The 24,344-nt window shown below is 41.0% G+C and overlaps 2 protein-coding genes and 1 long non-coding RNA gene across 14 annotated transcripts in view; 1 reads left to right on the top strand and 2 right to left on the bottom strand.

The window, feature by feature from the left end:
- Nucleotides 1-582, bottom strand: part of QSER1 (glutamine and serine rich 1) — a 49,386-nt gene extending 48,804 nt beyond the window's left edge. For 7 of the 11 annotated variants that reach the window (XR_003257023.1, XR_003257026.1, XR_003257025.1 and 4 more), the window contains exon 1: nucleotides 453-582. The gene's annotated coding sequence lies outside the window, so the exon portion shown is untranslated. The remainder of the gene's footprint in view (nucleotides 1-452) is intronic. The other 4 variants (XM_026087678.1, XM_026087679.1, XM_026087682.1 and 1 more) reach the window with 3 other exon arrangements.
- LOC112976437 lies at nucleotides 1-19,157 on the top strand. 2 transcript variants are annotated; one of them, XR_003257028.1, is made up of 5 exons: nucleotides 1-32; nucleotides 1,541-1,714; nucleotides 1,962-2,131; nucleotides 6,660-6,866; nucleotides 18,753-19,157. It is a non-coding gene; the product is annotated as an uncharacterized LOC112976437 (long non-coding RNA). The 2 variants fall into 2 exon arrangements; XR_003257027.1 differs by lacking the exon at nucleotides 1-32 and having other exon boundaries at nucleotides 823-1,714.
- On the bottom strand, nucleotides 12,498-23,550 carry PRRG4 (proline rich and Gla domain 4). The gene is made up of 6 exons (XM_026087694.1): nucleotides 23,497-23,550; nucleotides 22,464-22,576; nucleotides 19,243-19,406; nucleotides 16,013-16,061; nucleotides 15,153-15,288; nucleotides 12,498-14,479 (listed from the first exon to the last, which is right to left on the bottom strand). Exons 2-6 carry the CDS (start codon nucleotides 22,564-22,566, stop codon nucleotides 14,251-14,253), a joined length of 681 nt encoding a protein of 226 aa, XP_025943479.1. The 5' UTR covers nucleotides 22,567-22,576; nucleotides 23,497-23,550; the 3' UTR covers nucleotides 12,498-14,250.
- Between the last annotated feature and the right edge of the window lie 794 nt (nucleotides 23,551-24,344).

Raw genomic sequence — 24,344 nt, 5'->3', positions numbered from 1 at the left:
AGGGAGGCCGCTGCCGCCCCGCGCGGGAGGAGGTCTGTGGTGGGGGCACGGGCGGCCGCGGCGGCCGCGCCGCGGCCTCACAGGGGCTGCCGGTGGCGGGAGCGGAGCGGCGCGGGGGGCGGTAGCCGCCGCCGCCGGGGGGAGGGGGCTGAAGGCGGGGACGGCCGGGCGGCGCGGCGCGGGGAGGCCGGTTTCGCCGCGGGGCGCAGCGCAGCGGGGCAGTGTTAAGCGAAGCGCTGGCGCTTTGTTGGAGGGGCCGGGGCGGGGCCATCTTGTTCCTGCTCAGGGAAGCGGCAGCTCCGCGGCGTGGCGTCAGCGGCGGCGCAGCGCAGCGCCCCGGGCTCGGCCGCGGCGGCCACGGCCCTGCCGGGCGCCGACAAGATGGAGGGCGGCGGGCCGGGCCGCGGCCGGGAGTGGGCTGGGGCTCGGCCAGCCGCCCGCCGCTGACTTACCCCGGCTCCTGCCCCGAGGCGGGGAGGCTGCCTCACCGGGAGCGCTTTGTAAAGCAATTTGTACGGCGGCCACTCGCCCGCCCGCCCTGTCCTGTTCTGCCCCGCCGCGGCGCGGCGCTCGTCCTCGGGGAGGCTCTGTGAGGGCCGCGAGGCGCCGCGCGCTCCCGCCAGGCGTCTGAGCGGCCCCGGCGGCGCGCGCGCGGCCGGCAGGTGCTAACCGCCGCCCACCGGCAACGGGCAACGGCCACGGCCGCTGCCCCCTCCCGGCCCGCGGCGGCCACGTGACGCCCCGCRGCGCTGCCGCGTGACGCGCGCGCGCCCCGCCCCGCGGCAACGTTAAATGGAGGCGGGGGGGGCAACGAGGCGGTAATGCGCTGCCAGTTAGTCGGCGTCGCGGGTGCGGAGCGGGCTCGGAAAGCCGGGGCGGGATCCGTGACTCTGTGTGGCGGCAGCCGCCACGCCGCTTAAAGGACGGCGGCACCGCGTTATTTCTTCAGCGGGTTGTCGCAAGCCCCAAACTCGTCAAGGCGCCTCTAGCCGGCGGGGGTGGGCTCGGCTCGGCTCGGCTCCCCGAGGAGCTCCCGGCAGCCTGCGGGGGCTTACGTCCGTGTTTCCTGTAAGGCAGAAGGACTCGGAACAACTCACAGCAGTTCCTTGGCTTGCTGCTCCAAGCCTGTGTCCTGTCATCATCACCTTGATGATGGTTGACGGAGACTAAATAAAAAAAAGCACAGTCCTTTGTTAGATTTTTTTTTTTATGAACTGAAAGCTGCTAATCTTCTAGATATTTTTATCAGAGCTTTCTAAAAGAGTTGTATATTCATCATAAATAAATCATTGCAGGCCTGGAGTCTGAATTAGCCAAAAGAAGAACGGGAGGAAACTGAAGGGAGGAATCAACAGAAAAAAAAATATTTAAAACATTCTAAATCACCTTGCACACAAGTGGTAAATTCTCGTATCTGTGACCAGGTGTTTGTTGAAATGGAAGTGTGAAGTGGGCATCGACTGGGCAGGGTGGAAGCTGAAGTGGAGTTATGTGGAGGGGAGGATAGCGGGTGAGCGATGGCATCACACTGTCCCCGCAGAGAATGGCGGGCAGCGCGTGCGTCAGCTGAGCTGAGGAGCAGGAAGAATAAGCGCTGAAGACTAGGCAAGGCCTGAAAAGTAAAGATGAGGACTGCTCACTTTAAAGAGGAAAACTTGAGTGCTCCTGAAGGTGTTGATGTGCCCAGAAGAGGAAGGTGTATGCTAATTATCAGGTAAATACTTTGAAGATTCAGCTTGTAGTACTCCAGGCAATGTCAAACCACAGAATAAACTGAATTTTTGCAGTGAAGTGCAGATTTAGAAACTTTTGTCTATAGTCAATCAGATTAGATGCAAAAACAAGTGATAAAATTCAAGATATCAACACTTAAATGAGAAAGTGATCAATGTTAAATGAGAAAATGGTAAAGTAAGAGATTCTAGGAGTAAAAGCTAAAGTTTGATTTTTGTCATGCTTAGTTTCAAGGAGCAGCAAGGTCAGATAGAGGAAGAAATACAGCCTTGGACCGGTAGAAAGAGGTAAGTGTGAAAGTCATCAGCATTGAAGAGACTGAATGAAGTCACCGAGAGGCCAAGGTGGAGGGAGAAAGGAGAAGAAAAGAAGTGTACCAAAAACAGAAACCAGCAGAGTGAGTTTTCCTTGTATTTGCATAAGTTAGCACCTGTATTGCTTGCAGCTGGAAGAGCGTATGTGTGTGCAGTGGGGGGCGGGGGACCTTCTTTCCCTGGGAAACACAAGGGTTACTGTTTTACATATGAACTAGGTCTGTTGTCAGAAAATGACTCCAGTTTTATGCTAATGCTCAAGCACTTACACTGCTGATGCTATTGAAAGTAGCATTTCCATCAGGGAAGGACTTACAGTTTTTCTTTGATTTCCCTGCAGGATCTCAGCTAATCTCCATTATAATATGATAGTTACAGTTCATTGTTTCCTTCAAGTGAGCCTGAAGAAAGAGTGGTACATGGACCTAAATGCCATACAATGCCTTTTCTACCTAGCTGTAGTGTTTGGTTATCAAGAATGAGTGCGTTAATGTAGAGCTACTATAATATAAAATTTTCTTGCCAGAAATTTGGAACAACGTAAATAAATTGGAAAACTACCATTGTTTTATACAATGTTTCTAAAATAATGACAAGATTATTCCTCTAAAGAGAAAATGTGTATGTTAATACTGTTAGATATATGACTGTAAGTCATATTGCATAAGAAATCACAAACCACAAACACCAGCCCAGAATTATAGGCAGGGAAACAGATATACAAAGTAGTTTAGACCACTAAATTAACTAAGTATCAATATATCAAAGACACAGTGTTTCCCTGAATGTTGCAGGAGTGGATCATCTTGTAATAGAGTAATAATAGAAGTTGAGTGTAATAGAAGTTAAGTGACAGCTATTTTTAAGTTTAAATTCTTTGCAGCAGAGGCAGAGTAGACTGAAACCTTCATCACTTGTTGTCCATAATCACAGGATAAAGTCAGTTTATCCAGTTGTTTGCATTTCAGATACATGAGATAAATCTACTTGTTCTGAGACCAGCCTTTGAGATTTGTACAGTTTTCTCTTTAAACTGATCCCTGCTGCTTTTTTTCATTCTCTGTCTAGGAAAGATGCACTGAAGGTTGTGCATTTTATCTTTTTGTTASAAAAAGGTCTTTTGTAACATTGTTTTGTGAGATGACAAAAGAATGTTTAAATAAGTACTTTTAACAATATCTTGGTGTCTCATGATACTTAGTATTCAGGGCTTTTCTGAAAGGTCTCTCAGTGATGAATCATTTGATAGATCCTGCTAATTACATATGTTGTTTTAATGTGTAGCTTAAAATGTACATCTTAAGATGYGTATTTAAAAGTCATACTAGATACGTACATGATTCTGAATGTTAGTTGAAAATATTTTCATTCCCATCATGTTAATGAGGAATGCTTCAGTTTCAAATACAGAAGTTATGTACCATCTAGGAACTGAGCTTCAGCTGGCTTTAACACAACCAGAACTGTATTTCATAACTGTTCAGTGCCTGTAACCAATAATGAGACTTAAAACTTAACTTAAAAATACATTTTGCTGAAACACAAGCTAATACAATTTTTTACTCTATGGAGGCAAATTATGGAAATCTTTCTTTTTCTTTCATTAAGAAAGCTGGCAAAATTTTAAATTAAAATACTGTAACACAATCTTTGCAGCTTACCAGCCTGGGACAGTGCATGAATTTCTGTTGCTTGTTCCGCTCCCTAAATGAACCGTCTTCCTCTGGAAAAATAACAACAAATTGTTTACAGGGGAAAAATGTGCCATGGTTAGGAGGCACTCAGGCACAGATTTAAGTGCTTATGGTGACACTTAAATGGTAATTGTCTGCCTAAGGTCCGAGAAGTGATCCTCAGAACTGCAGCATGGGGTGCTGCCCAGGGGTACAGTTTCACAGTCTGGCTCCCCTAGCAGCTTGCTGACACTGAGAGGAGAGGTCTTCCTTCTCCTTCCCTGCTTCACCCTCCCACTCCCAGCAGGGCTGGCTGCCCTTCCACCAGCTCTGGCCACGAGGTGAGCTGTAAACTCCCTCATCTGGCAAAAGAAAGTTTGCTTTTTCTCCAGGCCATTTTTCTGTAATTTCATTGAGCTGAGCCTTCCATCAGATGAGTGCTGGCTCAAAGCAAGCAGCAGTAGCATGCAGCCAGAAGTGTCTGGGGAAGGAAGGAGATGATAGGAAAGAGCAGGAAACTTTTTCTTTTGGTGATGAGACATTGATTTGGCTTGTGTCATACTTGAAGTGTAGAAATCTCTGTAGAGTGTAGAAGTGCTTAAAGATATACTTACGCTGACAGTAGCAGGCTCCTCTGCCCGTGTTCCAGCTTAGCCAGAATCAGGCCAGCTCTGATGCAGAACTGTTAGCTAATATACTCTGCCTCTTAATGAAACTCCTTTTTTTGCTGCTGTTTAACTAATTTATTGCTATGCAATGCTTAGTGGCAATATCACTTTTTAAGGCCTAGTTTTATATTTAAAGTGATCATATGCCAAATGAAATGCAGGATCAAACTGTTGTGTCATTTGCAGCTTTCTATGACATGATCATAATTAAGACCAATATATCAATCATAAATCCAGAGCCAGAATAATACTCCAATTCACACTGATTTATTTATTTGTTTGTGAGCTTGAATGTGTCTGCTTCTTCCATCTGTATATGAAGGTTTAAAAGAAGACAGTGTCTCTTCCTACAGCCCCTTTTTTTCTTGAATGGCAAGTGTTGACTTAGGAATAGTTTCTTGTCATTGCTGGGACTGTGAAGCAGTTCAGGAAGAATGGGGAGACTTGTGAGGAGGGTTTCAAAAATCAACAAACGAAATTAAGGGAGCAATTTCTACACAGGATAGATGGTGGTTTTGGTCATAAAGACAGGAAAATAAATACAGATAAAGCCTACAGAGAAGGTGAGAATGGAACAGGAGCAGTATTGTGGTTTGTATAAAACTTAGTTCAGACTGTGAATGCTATGAATGAATGGAATGTCTTTATCATTGAATACACCGAATAGTAACTTTTTTGTTGCTTAGTGTGCTATTATTCCCCCTGTTAATGGAAAATTATCAGCCAGTGTATCTGTTGAGTGTATTTTGAATATTTTGGACATTGTATACATGTAAGACTGACCAGCAGCACTGTCCAGGGAGAAGGCTACGTGGTATGTTACAGTTTTAACAGTGCCACGGATGTTAAATACTGGGATAATAGTACTCAGGGTCCTTGTGTGTGAGACAGCAGGTGTTACTGAATGGGTAATTCTTCATAGCACCAGTAGTTGCTGCCTGTGCTTTTTGCATCCTTTTTATTGCAGGTAAAAAGGCTACAAGGCTTTTACAAGGTTTTCCTCCTATGCTGCCCTCTTCCGCAGAGGGCATTGCTTCTGTCTTTTCCTTTTCCATAATAGGTGATGCCTGGCTTTGGTCTTGTCCTGACTCTTCCTTCATGTTTAAGCAGCAGGGGGTTTTTTTCTTACCTTAAAAAGCTTTCAGCTAGATTTGCAAATTTTTTCGGCAAAATCTTTGCTATGCTTTAGTGCAGTTTTTGATGGACTGAAAAGAATCAGGGAAGAAGAGTAGTGAGATGCACATGCTGCATTCAGCAAGCTGATCAGTGGCTTCAGCTGTTGTTGATTGAAGAAAGTAGTGGAAGGCATGGCATGCAGTTAACTCTGCAAGTCTGAGATTACAACTTGATTGCTGACAGTGGACAAAAAAGGATTGTATTTCAGTTCATAGTAGTACCTTATTTTGGAACTATTGCATTATCACAAATAGTTTGCTAACATATAGATATCTTTATGGTTAGTTTTCAGTGGCTAGCCCTTTACTATTTTTCAACAGAAGGTCTGGAAATGCTTAAAAATTAGCCTTATGCTGAGAGAATGAATTTTCAAGATTCACTAAAAATTATGTTTTGGAGATTTTCAGACTTTCTCTTTTGAATATTAATGTTTCAGAGATAAAAACATTCAAATAATTTGAATACATAAGATGAAGTTCAAAGTTCAGGCCAAAGCAGAACTAGGATCGATTAGCTACCAAATTCTAAAAAGAATGAAAAATAAAATTACTGCAGCTTCTTCCTCTATTGAGCACTGATGGGCGGTAGGTATCTACTTATTGAATGTGGATATAGCACCTTTGTGCAGGCTTTGTATGTGCCGGACTGTGGTATCTTCCGTAAACAGTAATGGGTAAGTAAATCAGATGTTATGCAGTAATAACAAGAGTTTTGGCTAGGCCTATTATTTATCACTGACTTTTTTTTGTTTGTAATTATGATTCTGACCAAAGCAGAAAGTTGCAGTTGCATAATAGATTTGATTCTGCATTTAATTTGGCGTGTGGCCTCTTTAAACATAAAGCTAGACATTCACAAGTGTGTAACTAGGGAAGGAAAGGCTGCCTTTCAAAGGACACACCTTATCTTGGAGCCTCAGAACAGATGCTTTCTTTCTTTGCATTTCTTTACATGCAAGTATCTGTGCATTTTTTCAGTGAAAAGCCTAGGTAAGTTCACAATCAAATGAAGCAAAGTCTTTAGGACTCTCCGGGGTATTAATTGTGATTTTCACACAGAACATCTACTAAATCATGGCACTTCTGACATTACAGGAGATGACTGAACTGAGAGGGAAGTCGTCATTTCCTTCACTTTGCCTAACCCTGCCTCTGGCCATGTGGTTCTACACTTTCTAAGACACCAACACTGGTGCTTAAGCTGATTCAACTCAACAGTCCACTAGAAAACTCTACATATCTTCTCAGTGAGTGCACTGAATTGATTCACCGAGTGATCTAGTGAGCACCAGAATTAGCAAGGTAAGTGGCAGAAATGTGCAATGAAGCATAGGAAAAAGAAAACCTAAATAAAGCCTTCACTCTGAAACTCATGGTTTAACAAGGAGTATTGTATTTTAACTCTTGCTAGATATTATCCTTTGTATCATACCCATGCTGGATATTTAACATTCAATATCTATTAAATAGTTACTGATCTTTAGAGAACTTAAACTGGAGCTGCTTGAACAACTTGAGTGATCACAGATGTTTCTTATTTTCTAAATGAAGTAGTGCACCAAAACTTTAAAATCTGTGATAAGGCCTTTCCAAAACTAATGTTTAAATGTACCAATTTCTAGAATAAAATATTTTTCCTGATACTTTAAAGTCCAAATACTACCTTACTTTGAGGGGTGCCCAGAATGTAGGGAGCAGGATACTTGCTTGTGATAGCTCCCTTTGTTTCAGCGTTTCTGTAGTCTAGGTGGCCATGCAAAGAGGAGCTGAAGACTCTGAAAGCAGGAGAGATAAAAGGAGCTAAAGGCCTTGCTATTGCAATGAAGAGAATATGGAAGCTATTTAAGAAGAGTGGTTTTTGGAGAATGGGAAGGGACCAAGTGATTGGGAGCCATATACAGAAAAGGAAAAAAAGGGGGGGAAAAAAGTGTGTGTGCGCAATAGGAGATTACGAATAGATACAGAATAAGGAATAAGAGAAGGAAAAAAGTTTAGTAACAAATGATAGGTAAAACAGTAAGGAAAAAAATCAGAGGGAAAGGAAAGGTTCAATGAAAAGCAAAAGGAGGTAGTGTAATTGTATATTTTTCAACATGGACAAAATCTACTGCATCAAGAATAGCTTAAAATACGTTTGATACCATTTTGTTGTTTTCCATGTAAGCAATTAATGAGTTGCCATTGTGAAGTTATGTGAAAGAGAAAGTATTATATGATAAAATAGAAGAAAAGCATCCACATGGTGAAAATTCTGGGGGCTTGCTTCTAACTAGAGTCAATAGCAAACTCCAATTTAAAGCTAATAAATAGTATTGCTTACCTTTTTGGTATATCATAAGACCTACTATTCCCAGCTGGAAATAGCCTGTTGCTGACATTTTGGTATTTTGTCAAATTAATCAGGTAATTTGTCAAATTATCCAGTTTTGCTTCAGATAAGGGTAGTTGTTTCTGAAGTTTTAAAGTAAATGGGCTGGCTTTCTATTAAACAGATACTGAGATTAAAAGTTAGGTGAGAAATTTTATTAATCTGAGTTTTGGCTAGCTTTTTTTTATTAATCACTGTAACTACTGTAAGAGAGTGCTGTAAGTTGTGCAAATAGAGCAAATTTCTAGAATTGTTGAAATCCAGTGGATATGAGCCCCTTATTTTCTGCAGCTGGGAACTGCAGTTAAAATCCTAATATTGTAAACAGATGACATACAAGGCATTTTCAAAGAACTTGGGTCCTATTTTCCCAAGATTTTTAATGAGAATGAAGCATCTACATTCCACCAGCTGCATTCCAAATCTCAGTTCAGCTGACTGATAAAAAGATTTATTTGATCTTCAAATACAGAAGGAGATTCTGCTCTTCTTTGAGGAGGGTTTAACTAGCTAGCCCATCTCATCTCAGGGGGTTGGCAGAAAAAGCACAAATATGACTTGTCTTCCTGCTGTGGACAAAATAGCATGGCTTAATTAAGTGTAGTGAGGCACTTCATTTATTTGCTAACTTCTTTCCTCTGAGGATACTATGCAACATGCAGTACCCTAGAACCTGTATAAAATGTGCAATTTGAGGAGTAACACTCTACCCACAATACAGTGATAATACAGTTTGTGTATCAGTTCTGCGGAAAGGATGGGTACAGGCACTGTAGAACCTAGAACTGTTCTACATAATGCCCTTGCCAGAGGAAGTCACGTTTTCCACAGACATTTCCACAGGCAGATTTTAGCCTTTCTGTGCTATCTGTGTGCAGGGTTAAGACACTGAACCTACTAATGTAATTCTTCGCACCAAACAGAAATTGTGGTCTTGAAAATGGTTTATTTATGAATTAATCCCATGCAAATTAGAAATTTGTTTTAAAAATTAAAGTACAATTGAATGTGTGTTCATAGTAAGTTTAAATGTTACCATGCTGCAGGAATGTGATTAAACTGGCCAACAAGTTAAAAAATTACTAGTGGAGATAGACAAGAGTCTCTAGAAAACCACAGACAAAATGACAACCTTAATACTCTGATTCTCTTTTCTGTTCTACATTTTAGACTTGGCTTGGGCTTCCTTTATGCCAGCCATTCACCTTATTAGCTAAAATTTCATATTCAATCTACTGAATACAAGTAGTTACTTCTGGTGAAGCTTAAGGTAGCCTTAACAGAAGAGTAAAACCTAATAAATGCATAGCAGTAGGGCTTAACAGAAAAGCTGTCTGCATTAGCAATGCTACTTTTTAGCTGTACCTAGCTGCCCTCATCTGTCCTTCCTGCCTCTCTGCAGAAGTTTATTCTCATTGCACAATGGGTACCTGCACTTCAGATTGAAATCACCACTACCAAAAGTCAAGTCCTGCTCCCCACTTTGCCATTTCATGCCTGTTCTGGTACTCATTGCAATCCCATGTGATCTTGCTCACTTCACTAACCCTGCAAGAAACATGATATTTTTCTGCAGTGTTTAGTTAGTTAAATCTTCTCAACAAAAGGTCTGCTGAGAGTTGAGGAAGATTGAGGGGTACAATCCCTGTTTCAACTGGCTCGTCTTGAGTCTTCAGTGACTGTGGCTCACAGTTCAGAACCTTAGTTCTGAATCAGATGCTTAAATGAAATAGAGCAGTAAAGTAGGAAACTGTTGTCGAGAGCAGAAATTGGCAACATTAAAAGAAAACAAACCATGACCCCCCTTCTCCATTGGTGCTATAAGGCATGAAGAAGAGTGTTTGCTATTACCAACTTTATAAAAACATTTTCAAAAGGGTTGTCAGTTTTGTTTTTAACTTTCTATTATAGGCTGAATTAGCATTTTGTTATGATTAACTTCTTCAAATATTTATTGGAAATTGTTTTGCGAGATAATATAGAGACTGGTAGAGCTTTAAGTATTGCTTAAAAAACCCCCCAAAAAATCCAAACTGCAGCACTTAACATGAAGGTAGGATTAAAATACAACCAGTGACAAGTGCATTCAAAAGGCTATGTCAGATGGGTAGGAGAAATGAAATATGTTAGTTCTTGTTACTTAATCTTATTAACTGTTTACACAATTCAGGAATGGCTGAAAGTAGTCAGAAGTTATTACCTGAATAAAAAGCACGGTATTTGGGAAGATATGCTTAAGATTTTTGAAAGGAAAATATATAAGTTCTTGACTATGAAAATTATATAGTGATAAACTTGTACATGATAGGAATGAATTAAGAGACCTTTAAGATGTAGCTAGAACAAGTTTGAAACGTTTGAAAGATAGGTTTTAAACCTGAGGATTCCTTCCTGTTCTCTATACCACATGGAACAAGTGAGGACAGCCACAATAAAACCCTTGTTGGCAGATAAGACTTTAGATAGAAAAGCTTAAATATATACATATAAAAGGCAAGCTTTAAATGAATGTGTAATCAAGTCACAAGATCACTAATTAAGCAGTGTCATTAATAACCTCCTACAGGTTATTAATGCAGCTTATTCAAGGCTGGTAATCTAAGGAAAGACGAGGAATCTTCCTGTGCTGTCCAAATTACAAGTATGCAGATCAGTCTCACAAACAAATTCTACTTTATGTGAATAAGTATCATTAAGACAATGGAATATTCTGTAAATCAAGCTTGGCAACAACACTGCAGTATATATACTTTAAATGACAGAGCATTATAGTTTTTATTACCTGAAGTGATCAGTTATTTTATTTTGGCTCCAATCCCCATTCAGCTGAAGCCAATAAAAAGTTTGCCACAGACCTTAACAGGACAAGGATTAAACTCAAAACAGGTTCATGACTCACACTTCCCTGAACTGGAGTGAGGAAGTGCACTTCTGTGTGGCACTTCATTTTTTGCTCTTCTGATGAAATCACAAAAAAATAATATGAAAAATATTTAATGTTTATAATACTATTCATCAGAGGATTTGAGAAATTTTACATAAATGGTAGGCGTTCTTATTTCACTGAAACAAAAAGAGGTTAAGCGATTTATTTTTCAGGTGACAGAACCAGAGACAGCTTTTCTGACCTTCAGTTATTTGCTATAATTTATAATCATCCTGACTAGTTATATATTAAATTACACACTTCATAACCTGATTTATAAAAAGTTGCATGCTCCAAACCTCTGTGGTGATGAAAGGTCAATACAGGATAGTAAGTTTGGGGAAAATGTTCAAGACAATGGGTAATAGCATTAAGTACCCTGTCATGTTTAAACCTGTTCTGAGTGAATAGAATCAAAGTACTACCTAATTTTTCCCATTGTTTGGTTTAGGCATTTTTATTTTCAACTGTCATAGTAGTTAATTAACTTAAAATCAACTGCCTTTCCAGTAGCCCTTGAAAAGAAAGTCCTGAAAGCCAAAACACTAATATTTTAAGTCTGTACACAAATTAAACATTGCTGCTTTGTTCCTCAAAAAGCTACCTCCCCTTCACACTGAAGGAGATTTACATTTGCTGTCCATGATATTCTAATAGCAACTACATCTTGAAACAAAAGAGCATGTAAAACTTAGAAATGTGATGACACTTACTAACTCACAAAACACCATAGTTCACCTCTTTTTGATTTTTCCTCTGCTATCTCTGATGAAACAGAAGCTCTAAAAAGAGACAAGATACAGAGCAAGAGTGGGTTTTGAGCCAGGAGTATTTTTATAAAATAGAACAAACCCAGCCCAAACAACTGCTGTTCAAGGGAATTTCCTCCCTATACCAGGGGAGAGAAGCTTAAGTTACATTTAAGTTAACTGGTCCAGTTATATGTGTATATTTTGCTCCATAATTATATATAATGAAGARAATGTGTCCTGCAAATTGTGATGTTACATGCAAACAGTATTTGCGTTTCAGTCAGTGGATGTTTTGAGTATCTTCAGGGTCCGAACTGCAGATTCTTTGACCACATTTGAAGTGGTATACCTTACAGAAGGAGCAGTTTCCTGCCAAAAAAGCTACAGTATTCATATTAAACAGCTACAGGATCTTAATTTCTTTTTTTAAATGAATGTCAACATTGCATGGAATCATTTGCAAATGATTCATAGGAAGGTAAAAGTAGGAAGAATATAATTTCAAGTGATTAAAAAAAATTCTGTACCATTTACATATTTTATTTGAAATGTGATTTTTCCAAATGTATACATCATTGTAGTAACATTTTAAAAATTCTGAACTCTCACAAACCCTATAACATCCCTTTCCTTGAAAGCTCTCCTATCATTCCCATTAAATTAGTCATTTTTCAGTCCCAAGAAAAATGGAGCAAAAGTGAGCTCTACAGCTCGAGCTGCTGATTAGCACATTTAAAACTTGAGTTACCTAAATGAAAAGGAAATAGGGGAGAACTGTTCTACCACCAAGGCAACCTTATAATCCCATAGCTTCATCATAACCCTGCATTTCAGTTATCAACAAAGTGATCTCACACAACGCACTTAACTCATTTCAATCTTACAGTGTAGCAACCTTGAAGAACTTCAAAACACTTTTAGAAGCAGCGCAAAAATGGACTGAGCTCCCAGTGTCCCCAGGAGGGGATTTTCCCATCTGCCAGCAGGAGAGAAACTGCAAAGCGGTTTAAATGACTTGTCAAAAGCCAAATCTGAAGCTTTAGGAATAAGAAAACAGTTCTGCGTCCACTGGTGTCAGCTGAGCTATATGTATTTTTCAATGGGCAGGACTTGCACAATGTAGCACTTCTAATATACCCTTTGATCTTCTAAGATTAGAGAATTTTCATCTCTACAAAAGCATTACAAGATTAAAAACTTCACAACAATCATCTACATCTCTTTCAATAGCACTGTAGGTTATAGCATGTTTAAAAAAATCAGTAAAATGTTACATATAAATATTCAGCCTTTTACATTAAAAGTGCATTTAGCCACAGCTCTGTTTTAAGTGTCCAACTATAGCTACCTTAATGCAGAAATCACCAGCCCAGCATGTTGCCTGTGAGACCCTCCAACATGGCTTCCTGTGGCCATAGGAAGCCTTTTCCACCATAATGCCATTTGACCAGGAGGTAAAGGGACACTGATGTTTTTGTAGGCCATATAACATTGGGAACTGTTATTTTAATATGACTTAAAAATCAGTGGTGGCTACAATTGAAGATCCAGAAATTGTGTTGATAAAATTAACCAGTAAAAGTTCTTAACTGTAGCTCTGTGGATACGGAATATTTATCTAATAGCATGTCTCATTCTACTTAAAGGTATCATTTTGTTATCCTAGTAGGGCAATACATGCTTATGCATAGTATTGCTGTGGGCTAGTTTGGCTTTTTATTCCACTAACCAAATATCTGCTTCTTCCACATTTAAACTTTTAAACTGCAAGAGGAAGGTCATCTGTGGAACTTGGGTAATTTCCAGATAAAATATACCAAGTATAGTTTTAGCAAGGGACAAGTCTCCAGCTATTTGCTTAAAAAAAAATAATAAAAGAAACATACACTCACCTCCCCCAAATACCCACCATACTCAATTTGTCCAACACTAAATACTATGTTGAAGTGCATATCAAACAAACGTTTGAAAAAGGTAAAATTTAAATGGACAATATGGGCAAATATGGGTAATAATAATAATAATATGGGTAAATGGTAATATTGTATCTTTTCATCCAAAATAATAATGACAAAAACACACAAATTGAGCAGTTTGTTATCCAGCAAAGGCTAAAACAAATCAATATAATCCAGAAGCAATAATACATACACAGTTGAAAGATCAACCATGAAATAATTTTCATATTCAAATCTATCACTAGAATGAAAACAAAATCCATGCAGCAATGAAGGGAATATATTAAACAACCAAGTAGATTTCTCATGGTGGTTTAAAGTATTAACAGTCAGAAAAAAAAATGGTTAGTGTCAATAAAAACAATTAAAATACTGTTCCTTCTAAAGAAACAAAATGAAACTATTAATAAAACATCAATAGTATGATGGGATGGCTCAAAGTGCATATGGAAGAGGGTGGCAGTACAAGACCTGCTCTTTATACATTCTCTTCTTAGCACAATAACCTTTGCAACAGATTATCTCTTTTCCCAAATGGGATTTTCACTTGCTCCTAGCTGTGCTGAAGATCTGTAAAACTTTCACATTTTTGTAAACTGTCTTGCAATATGCAAGGTAGCGCACTTTTTTAAAGTATATTATGTTTCAGTAATTCTCCACTACTCCAGGAGGAGGTTTGTGACTAAGAGGCCGGAAGTGACATAGACTTTTTAAACACTTTTGCCCCTTTTGTGGGCCCTGGGTAAGGGGGTGGTGGCACATCAGGTTGTCCGCCTGCAGTAACTGCTTGCTCATAAGTTGGTAGTCCTGAATCATCAGTTCTGTGAGGAAGTGGATTTAAAGAAAACTCTTCATGTCTTCTGAAGACGTTAGATGAATTGTCTCTTCTGTTTCTTACATAATCCAAGTACCTAAATGAAGTTAACAGCATTATAAGTGGCAGCTTCCATTTTAATAAAGGAAAGGAAGCATATACAATCTTAGTTGTAAAATAAAAAATCCCCAAACTTACTTTGAATGATCATAAAAGCCATGAGCCAAATATTCTCTCCAGACTACAGGGTAGGAACAGTTCAGTAATGGAAAATTTATAGGGGAGAAAAAGCACAGAATCCTCTTGTATTCTTTTCAGGTTTAGGATGAAGGAGCAAGCAGGACTACAGAACTGCTATTTCCCCCAACCTACTTCATTTTACATCTCCTGAAGTAGACCACGTGCCATGAGGCATACACCCTACTTTTAAGGGCAAACAAAACACACTACACTTTCCATTGCAGGCCTCAAACCATTAAAGGGATTCCACTTTTTAATAAAAATATTTTGGAGCCAAAAAGATACAAAAGAGAAGGTTATGTCAGCCACACAAGTGCTGTTTTATGTTTTTGTGGGATTAATTAACTTCATAACTACCGCCAGTGCTGAACTAACTTTGCCTCCAGAAAAGACAGAACTAGAACTCCCATTGGCTCCTCTGAGAACACAGTTAGACCAACCCATAGTGATTTTTAAATTTGACTCTTAAGCAACCAAGGTTTTGGGTTCTTTGTTTTTTGTTTCTTTTTTTTAATAGTGAAATTCCTTACCCTGGTGGTTGCCTTGATTTGCATCTACTTTTGCAGCAGTAGAAAATAAGCAGTCCAATTATGACCAACATTACTCCAGCAGCAACTAGACCAATGAGAAGTCCTGTAACATTAATCTTTTGTAGCGTATCATCATCTGAAGATAAAACATTGGTTATTTTCAGGTGAATAACAGCATGGTGTTCTCTCCATTTACATACTCCGTATAGAGTATACACTGTGAAATACTAATTTTGCTGTGCTATAAGGTAGTTCCTTTCTGTAGATGTCTAAGCCTGCAGTGAGAAATCATTGTGCCTGTGCAATACAACCAAAGTGTACCATTCACATTCAGCTTAAAGCATAGGTGAGCAGACATTCCCCTTTTATGTACATGTAACTGTTGAGATGTCTTCCCTCACCTGCCTTCTGAATGTTACTTCATGTCTCTAATCTGGTTGTAAATCCTTCAAGTCATACTGACCTTCTCTTTATAAAACATTTGGCATAATGCACCTGATTCAGACTGCTATACTATTATTAAAAAAAAATAACATGAAACAAAACCCATGGAAAGCAGCCACAGAGTTACTGCAAAGTTGACATATAGTATAATAGAACAGAAATGGACAACAACATACAAACTGTTTTACTTACACACTAAGAACAGATCCACCATAATGAAGACACTTCAGTGATCCATTTTAGTATGTTAGCTAATGCAGTATACTTGCACAGTTCACTATGAAATTCAGTAAAGAAATCAAATTTGGTTTTGCTGACTGAATGCATGGTGTTATTTTTAAGAATATACTATGATAACAAACACAAGATACTGCAATGTAAGCAAAGAACAAGAAGAGAATAAAAAGATGACTTACCTGTTTTTATTTTAGGGCCTCTACTTGAATAGTCTTTCCAGAAATCCATCTATAAAAATACAAAGGATCACACTGATATGAGATACATAACTGTCAGGCTTATTAAAAATTTTTTTTTTTAATATGGTACTCTAGGCAAAATTTAACCATGGCACAGACAGGAGCAACTCTCACTGATGGATTTGTACTTATTTATCATCGGGCATTTTTCCTCATACATTCAAGTTTGCATAAAAAAATATAATTTCACAGAAACAAAGAACATGCCAGTTAGTGAACGAGAAAAGAACTCAATGCATTCAACTGTTCAATATTGCATCATATAGAGAGATTTCTTCCTGATTACAGTAGCAGTTAGTGCATATTATAACACCAAAAATGCTTACAATTAATCTTTGGAATTCCTTACAGAAGAGTATTAATGAGGCAAATAGTTATGTAATTAAGAATCACACATTTGCATGAACAGTATCTGAATTCACATCACCTAGGAAAAATAATAGGATTTATTTAAGAGAAAAACTTATGTTGCATGATTGTTGAGCATTAAATGTGCTTTGCTATAATCTTCACTGCTGCTATCCAGCAAAAGACTCCAGGAAGATTCTGACACAAGTTTCCTAGCTTTTCTAGGGAAATGCTAGCAATTGCAAACCCATTGCTGTTTCCAGCTTCAAAATCGGTGTGTATTCCTTGCTCTTTCTGACAGTGCAGAGCATACCTAGGGTCATGAAGAGATTAGCACTGCAGGCAGCAAGAGCCATTCTTCAGGCAACCATCATATAGGAATATAGGAATGTTGTCAGAGTATGCAGGGATGCAACGAGAAAGGCTAAGGCCTGTTTGGAATTAAATCTGGCAAGAGATGTCAAGGACAGCAAGAAGGGCTTCTTCAAATACATCAGCAGTAAGAGGAAGACTAGGGAAAATGTGGGCCCTTTGCTGAATGGGGTGGGTGCCCTGGTGACGAAGGATACAGAGAAGGCAGAGTTACTGAATGCCTTCTTTGCTTCAGTCTTTACTGSTCAGGCCAGCCCTCAGGAGCCCCAGATCCTGGAGGCAAGAGAGAAAGTCTGGAGAGAGGAAGACTTTCCCTTGGTGGAGGAGGATCGGGTTAGAGATCATTTAAGCAAACTTGACACCCACAAATCCATGGGCCCTGATGGGATGCACCCACGAGTGCTGAGGGAGCTGGCGGACATTATTGCTAAGCCACTCTCCATCATCTTTGAAAGGTCATGGAGAACAGGAGAGGTGCCTGAGGACTGGAGGAAAGCCAATGTCACCCCAGTCTTCAAAAAGGGCAAGAAGGAGGACCCAGGGAACTACAGGCCAGTCAGCCTCACCTCCATCCCTGGAAAGGTGATGGAGCAGCTCATCCTGGAAGCCATCTCCAMGCATGTGGAGGAMAAGAAGGTGATCAGGAGTAGTCAGCATGGCTTCACCAAGGGCAAATCATGCCTAACCAATCTGATAGCCTTCTATGATGGAATGACTGGCTGGGTAGATGAGGGGAGAGCAGTGGATGTTGTCTACCTTGACTTCAGCAAGGTTTTTGACACTGTCTCCCATAGCATCCTCATAGACAAGCTCAGGAAGTGTGGGTTAGATGAGTGGACAGTGAGGTGGATTGAGACCTGGCTGAATGGCAGAGCTCAGAGAGTTGTGATCAGTGGCACAGAGTCTAGTTGGAGGCCTGTAGCTAGCGGTGTCCCCCAGGGGTCAGTACTGGCTCCAGTCTTGTTCAACTTCTTCATCAATGACCTGGATGAAGGCACAGAGTGCACCCTCAGCAAGTTTGCTGACGATACCAAACTGGGAGGAGTGGCCGATACACCAGAGGGCTGTGCTGCCATTCAGAGAGACCTGGACAGGCTGGAGAGGTGGTCGGAGAGGAACCTCATGAAGTTCAACAAAGGCAAGCGCAGGGTCCTGCACCTGGGGAGGAACAACCCCATGCACCAGTACAGGTTGGGGGTTGACCTGCTGGAGAGCAGCTCTGCGGAGAAGGACCTGGGAGTGCTGGTGGACACCAAGTTAAGCATGAGGCAGCAATGTGCCCTTGTGGCCAAGAAGGCCAATGGTATCCTGGGGTGCATCAGGAAGAGTGTTGCCAGCAGGTCGAGGGAGGTGATTCTCCCCCTCTACTCAGCCCTGCTGAGGCCACATCTGGAGTCCTGCGTCCAGTTCTGGGCTCCCCAGTACAAGAGGGATGTGGCACTACTGGAGCAAGTCCAGCGAAGGGCCACAAAGATGATTAGGGGACTGGAGCATCTCTCTTATGAGGAAAGGCTGAGAGAGCTGGGCCTGTTTAGCYTGGAGAAGAGAAGGCTGAGAGGAGATCTTATCAACGTGTACAAGTATCTGAAGGGAGGGTGTCGAGAGGATGGGACCAGACTCTTTTCAGTGGTGCCGAGCGACAGGACGCGAGGCAACGGGCACAAACTGAAACACAGACAGTTCCATCTGAACATGAGGGAAAACTTCTTCACTGTGAGGGTGTCAGAGCACTGTAACAGGTTGCCCAGAGAGGTTGTGGAGTCTCCTTCTCTGGAGATATTCAAAACCCGCCTGGAGGCGACCCTGTGCAATGTGCTCTAGGTGACCCTGCTTGAGCAGGGGGGTTGGACTAGATGATCTCCAGAGGTCCCTTCCAACCTCAGCGATTCTGTGATTCTGTGATCATGTTCCACTACTGGGACTAAATATTTCCTGTGTATTTTCCTCTCTTTCATACCAGGTTTCTTCCAGCCACATAAAGGTAGCAGTTTAGAAGATGATGCTACAGGAATACTCAGCAACAGCTGAACTGTAGATTTATTATCACCTACTGCTGTCTTCTAAAACACTTCTTTGGCACGACACAAGCACAGGATCAGCCAATTTGTAAGCATGACACAGGGAATATGTTGAAACTGCATGTTGAGAAGTTTCTAAGAAGTTATCAAGAAAAATACTGAGATTCTGAAAATGCATATGGGTGTATCCATAAGTGGTGCTTTTGGAGTTTGGTTTATATTTATGATTGCTGAATTGCAGCTCTTATCTAAAGTCTTTAAGAGTACTGTATCTAGCACAGTAACACCAGCTATTTGGGGTCTCTACTTTCTATATTTCTATAAAATAAACATCTTGTTTTAAGTGCTGTTTTCTGAAGGGGTGCAGTATTTAAATACAGTAATCATTTATTCAGTAACCTTCAGTATACTAAACTCAGTTTGAACAATTACCGTTTTATCAGGGTCTTCAAAAATTTCTCTTGCTTCTTCATAACTGCACAGCTCTTCAAAGCATTCCCTTTCCAGGTTATCTGGTGTGAATGCTTCAAAATCAAATCTGTTATTCAGAAGATGTCTTCCAAAGAATAAATTGGCATCCTTTTCTGATGTGAACACTAAGAAAAAAATCAAATTGATTTAAAGCTAGTTAGGAAAGCTAAATCTGGTATTTTTAAAGAATGGTGAATATCCCAAAGAAGTGTATTGAGTTCACTTCTTCCCCTAGCATCTCTCAACCACATACAGTATAAGGAACCATCAAGCTCTCCTCCTAAAGTGTTGTCTTTGCTGCTAACTGTTCTAACTATGCAATACAAAATAGATGTATTTTCCTTTCTCATAAAGCATTTCAGCTATTCCTTATACTGGCCAAGAGAATTTGGTTCTCTTGACAGCTGTTGGGAGTTCAATTTTGATATTATCCCTTCTGGGATATGGGTATCATTTTTTTTGCTGGAACTCTTAAGAACAAAGTAATTGTCACATAAAACAGAAATCCAATCAAATTCAGACAAAGCAAAACATTGACCTATKGGAAAAAAAGTCTGTTCTTTGTAAAGAATCCTCAGTATACATTCCTTTCACATATTCTGGTATCTGTGAGTTCCAAATTTTGTTTACAGAATCTGAGTTTAGAATAATGACAGAGGAGTCCCATTCATTTTGCATTTGTTCTCCTTCTTCCAGTTGTGATAATGTCTAATAACTGAAGGAAGTTTTATATAAAGGCTGGCATATCACCATATTTATTTGCTTTAAGTTAGCCCATGATAGGAATGTTACTGACAGTAGACACTTCCGAAGACATTTAATTCTTTTCTTCCTTTGTGCTTATTACAAGGTCCATAAAGAACATGGAGTAAGTTGTGAGGCGAGATTTCAGAAGGTTAGTGAAATTATAGAAGACTTTAGAATACAGGAATGCAGTTTCTTGCCAGGCATTTCCCATAATCAAGTTTTAGCCTGTTTTTGCTACAGCTTTTTGTAAGGAAATCATCTTTGTCTGACAAAACTAGTTTTCTGGCTTGGCTTTCAGTGAAGGCCTAATCTGTACTCCAAGAAATTCAGACTATTTGGTTAAGCAAGATGACTGGAGGACTATTTCTGCAAGTGTAATGCAGAAACAGCATTGTTACATACCAAGCCAGTCAGCTAAAAAAAGAGATGAGACACAGAATGAAGTTATTCAACTACAAATTAGTTCTGTGCTCTTGTTAGCTTATATGTCTAGATTATCACATCATTCAGGAATTTTTACCCTAGTAGTTACTGTTAGGTTTTGCAGTGGCATCTCAAAATACTCTCTCTCTAAAAACTCCTATGAAAACTGCAATGTAACTTGTATATTGGTTGTTTATGCCTTTAATAATAAGGTAGAATACTTGAAGGAGGCACACGTACGCACACATTTGTGTAAGGGGGAAAACTGTTCTTCTAAAGTAATTAGAAGAAAATCTAAGCTTAAAATATTTTAATGCTGTATCTAAGAGTAACTAGACAGAAGGACTTCATCCAAAACATACAAGTGGAAAAGCAAAAGAATTATATGGAAAGAAGTATTATCAATATCTTGGTTCAATACAAATCACATCAGAGTTAACTTCAGTCTTCTGAAACAAATCTCTAGTAGTGCTTCATTTGTTACCATTTAAGCAGTATTAGCTGTACTTCTGAATTAAAAATATTTAACCTAAATAAGATAATGCATGTATTTTAATTAATGTGAAGTGCAGAAGCAGGCTGTCTGGAGCCTAGCATAGAACCTAAGACTACTAATTCCTAGTCCTAACCTGGGTAGGGACACATGCTCCTTCTCGCTGATTCAGAGTCCTTATCCATTCTTCTCGCTGATTCAGAGTCCTTATCCATTTATCTGCACTTTTTTCACTTTGCAGGACATAGTCGAAGTGCACCTGTCCCTACCTCCAAATAACCTACAACACAGTGATTAAGATAGTATTTGGAGGGTGAAACAGGTGAATTTGAATCCTCTCCCATCCTTGAGGGAACTAAATGCATTTCTGCAGTCCTTAGGCCGTTGTTGAACAAGATGGTAAATCCAGTTATAGGATGCCTAGAATTTCATTAAAAACATGTCCACACAGAGTGCTAAATAAAGTCACTTTGCTCGTAAAAGGTGTTCAGAAAATGGCGAAAGGGTATCCTTTCAATGCAGGTACCCTATACTCTTGGCAAGTGGTCTATTTGTTAAATTATTGGATAAAAGAGTTGGGGCCCCTCTTTCAAACTTTGAATAAAGAGTGATCCAAGGCTATCATCAGGTGAAGCTTCTACAGAGGGTTCACAGAGGGTTCTGGGAATGCAAAAGGAAGAGGCAGCCCGGCAACAGTAAGTTTTATGCCCCAAAGCAATATCAATTTTAAAAAATAACCTGTCTTAAGCAATTTTCTGCTGGCCATGTTTCTGCTCAACACTGCCCTGAAGCAGCTCCTTGCTCAATATGATTTTAAGTCCCTTTTAAGGTTTTAGCATTCCTTATCCACTGAGGAGATGGGACAGCTAACTTATGAATGCTGTTATGAAGCCATGATGCTTAAAAGTATCACACTGCTCAGCGTCATAGGGCTTCATTCCTTCTTGGGAACTTCATGTGGTTTTACCACCAATCCTCTTCAACTCCCTCCAAAGTGGAGAATTGCAATAGTAGCACTATATTTATCTTTCAAGGTGTTGTAAAGACATTTGAGATTTATATATTTTCTGAATACCAGAAAACAAACAAATAAGCCCTTTCAAATGCAAATCAATTCTGGATATGCAAACGTAGCCGTGGTGTGATGTGCTCAAGTAGTATCAAAGTAGGACTGTCTTAATACAGATTTCAAACTTTTGTTTTGGACAGATAGCGCTTAGAGGATTCTGCTTACATCAGTAACAAGCATCCAGAGACCCAGAGCAAGGTCAGTCTTCCCAGTCTACACTTACTACTGCATCTGATAAATATTTAAAACTGACAGCCAAGCCAATTATYAATCATTTCAGCAAAAGATATCTAAATGTTTTAAAACTAAGTATAAAACAATTTAAAATAACTTTTTATGAGGTAAAAAATCCCCAGTATTTACACACCTATAAAAAGATTTCTCAGTAGAAACAAATTAGATACAGTTTTATTTTAGAAAGCATATAAGTTCAGGTTAAAAGTAAGTTACCTTCTTTCAATTCATGCTTCAAGTTATTTAATCTCTCTGTGCAATGAGGAAATGCAAACACCATCACATGTAGCTGACACAGCAGTACCAAAATCACAAACATGGTGTGGTATCTGTCAGAGAGAAACTAACTTGAGTTAAGAAAAAAACAAAAGCAAAACAATCCTCTAAAGTGTCAGTGATGAACCTTGAATGAATCTTATACATGAAGTCATCTAACACAAGTACCTACATGCAATTTAGATTAATGGTTCCCTAGAAGAAAAATTCCAATCCAAACTGGTCCTGCATGTCTTTTAAGTTTTCATTGCATAACATCCGCACAGGTAGTCATCGTGGCCTTTCTCAGCAAAGCAATATCCTCTCTTCTCTTGGAAGAATGGTTAAGCAGAGTTTAACCATTTAAACCAGGTTAGCTGCCAGGTCATCATTAATGGGGAAAGATCACTTCAGATACACTCTAAAACTTTAGGTAGCCATGATTTTGCTGCCAGATCAACCACAGTGGTTTATAAAGTTGCACTACAGAAATGTACCTACAGAAACCACCTTATCCCGTGATGAATCACCCTCCTCTTGCCCGGGACAAAGCAATTAGCAGCACGCTCATGCCTAACAGTTTTGGGCAGAGTTCGTACTCTCCATCCAAGAGGACTGCTGAAGAGACGGTAGAACGAAAGGCATCGCTTTCGAGCCTGTATTTAGGCCGAAGTGTCTCAAGAGACACGCGACCCGCAAAAACCACAGCGGCCGAGCGAAAACAGCGATCTGCAGCGGCCGCTTGAGGCAGCCGCGATGCCGGGGGAGCGGCCGCCCGGCCGCGCGCCCGCAGCTCCCCCAACGGCCGCCCGGCCGCGCGCCAACGGGCATCCAGAGCCCACGGGCGCTGTGGGAGCGGGCGCGGCGCGAGCCGGGGGCAGCGGGGGGGCGCCAGCCGCGCCCCGTCCGCGGCCCCCCCGGCGCCGGAGCTGCCCCCTGCGCCCGCGCAGCCGGCTCCCGCCTCCCCCGGCCCCCTTCCCGCGGGCGGCCCTACCTGCTCCGGGCACGGAGGCTGCGGGGCCGCGTCTCTGTGCGGCTCCCGCCTGGCTGCTCCGCGGCGCTTCCTGGAAAGGGCGCGGCAGTCGCAGGACCGCACCCGAGCCGCCCCCGCGGGCTGGGCCGCCCCCTGCCAGGCGGGCGGTGGGGCCAGGGGAGGAGGCGCGCTGCGGGCTGGGGCTGCGCGGGCAGCTAGGGCCGCCCCCGAGGGGGCAGAGACCGTCCTCGCTCCGGAGGCGAGAGGGGGCTGGGGAAGGCGGCGGGGAGAACCTGAGGTGACCGGTCCGGCCCGGCTCCCCCGGAGCCGTCCGGGCCTGGGCCTAGGTCGGCGCTTCATTTCGGGGAATCTGCGTTTCTCTCCAGCTAAAGCCCAGGCATCCCTGTGAGGACAAGGTAGTGTCTTGTCTTGTCTTGTCTTGCTCGTTAGAGAGTTTCCAAAGAAAAATCTAGTGACTTCTTTGAACGCCTTTTAAACTGTCTTTACATCACTGGGTTAATTAAGATGTTGAAAAACTGCTTGGCTTTTTCTTCCTCAGTTGTAAAACGTGTGCTGTAATGGCAGGGTATCTGCTGACCATGAGCTAGAGAGTGGGGTGCCTCCCCCTGTGGGGACGAGGCAGTGTACCTTGTAACTAGGTGCTTCTCTACAATTAATTATTTATCTATTGACAGACTAGAACACTTTATCTCCACCAGGCTTTTATAGCCAGACAGCTCATCGTGCATAAAAAAGGACCAATGTAAGTTCTTGGTTTTGCACATATGTGAAAATAATTCTTTCACTAGTGAAGCAAAACTTAGATTGTATTGCAAAAGGTCCACAAAGTGGCAAACGTGGTTTCGTGA

This window comes from Apteryx rowi, unplaced genomic scaffold (assembly GCF_003343035.1).
Source record: "Apteryx rowi isolate R43461 unplaced genomic scaffold, aptRow1 scaffold_73, whole genome shotgun sequence".
Taxonomy (NCBI): domain Eukaryota; kingdom Metazoa; phylum Chordata; class Aves; order Apterygiformes; family Apterygidae; genus Apteryx; species Apteryx rowi.
The sequence above is the reverse complement of the archived record's forward strand: the minus strand, read 5'-3'. Positions and strand labels throughout refer to the sequence as shown.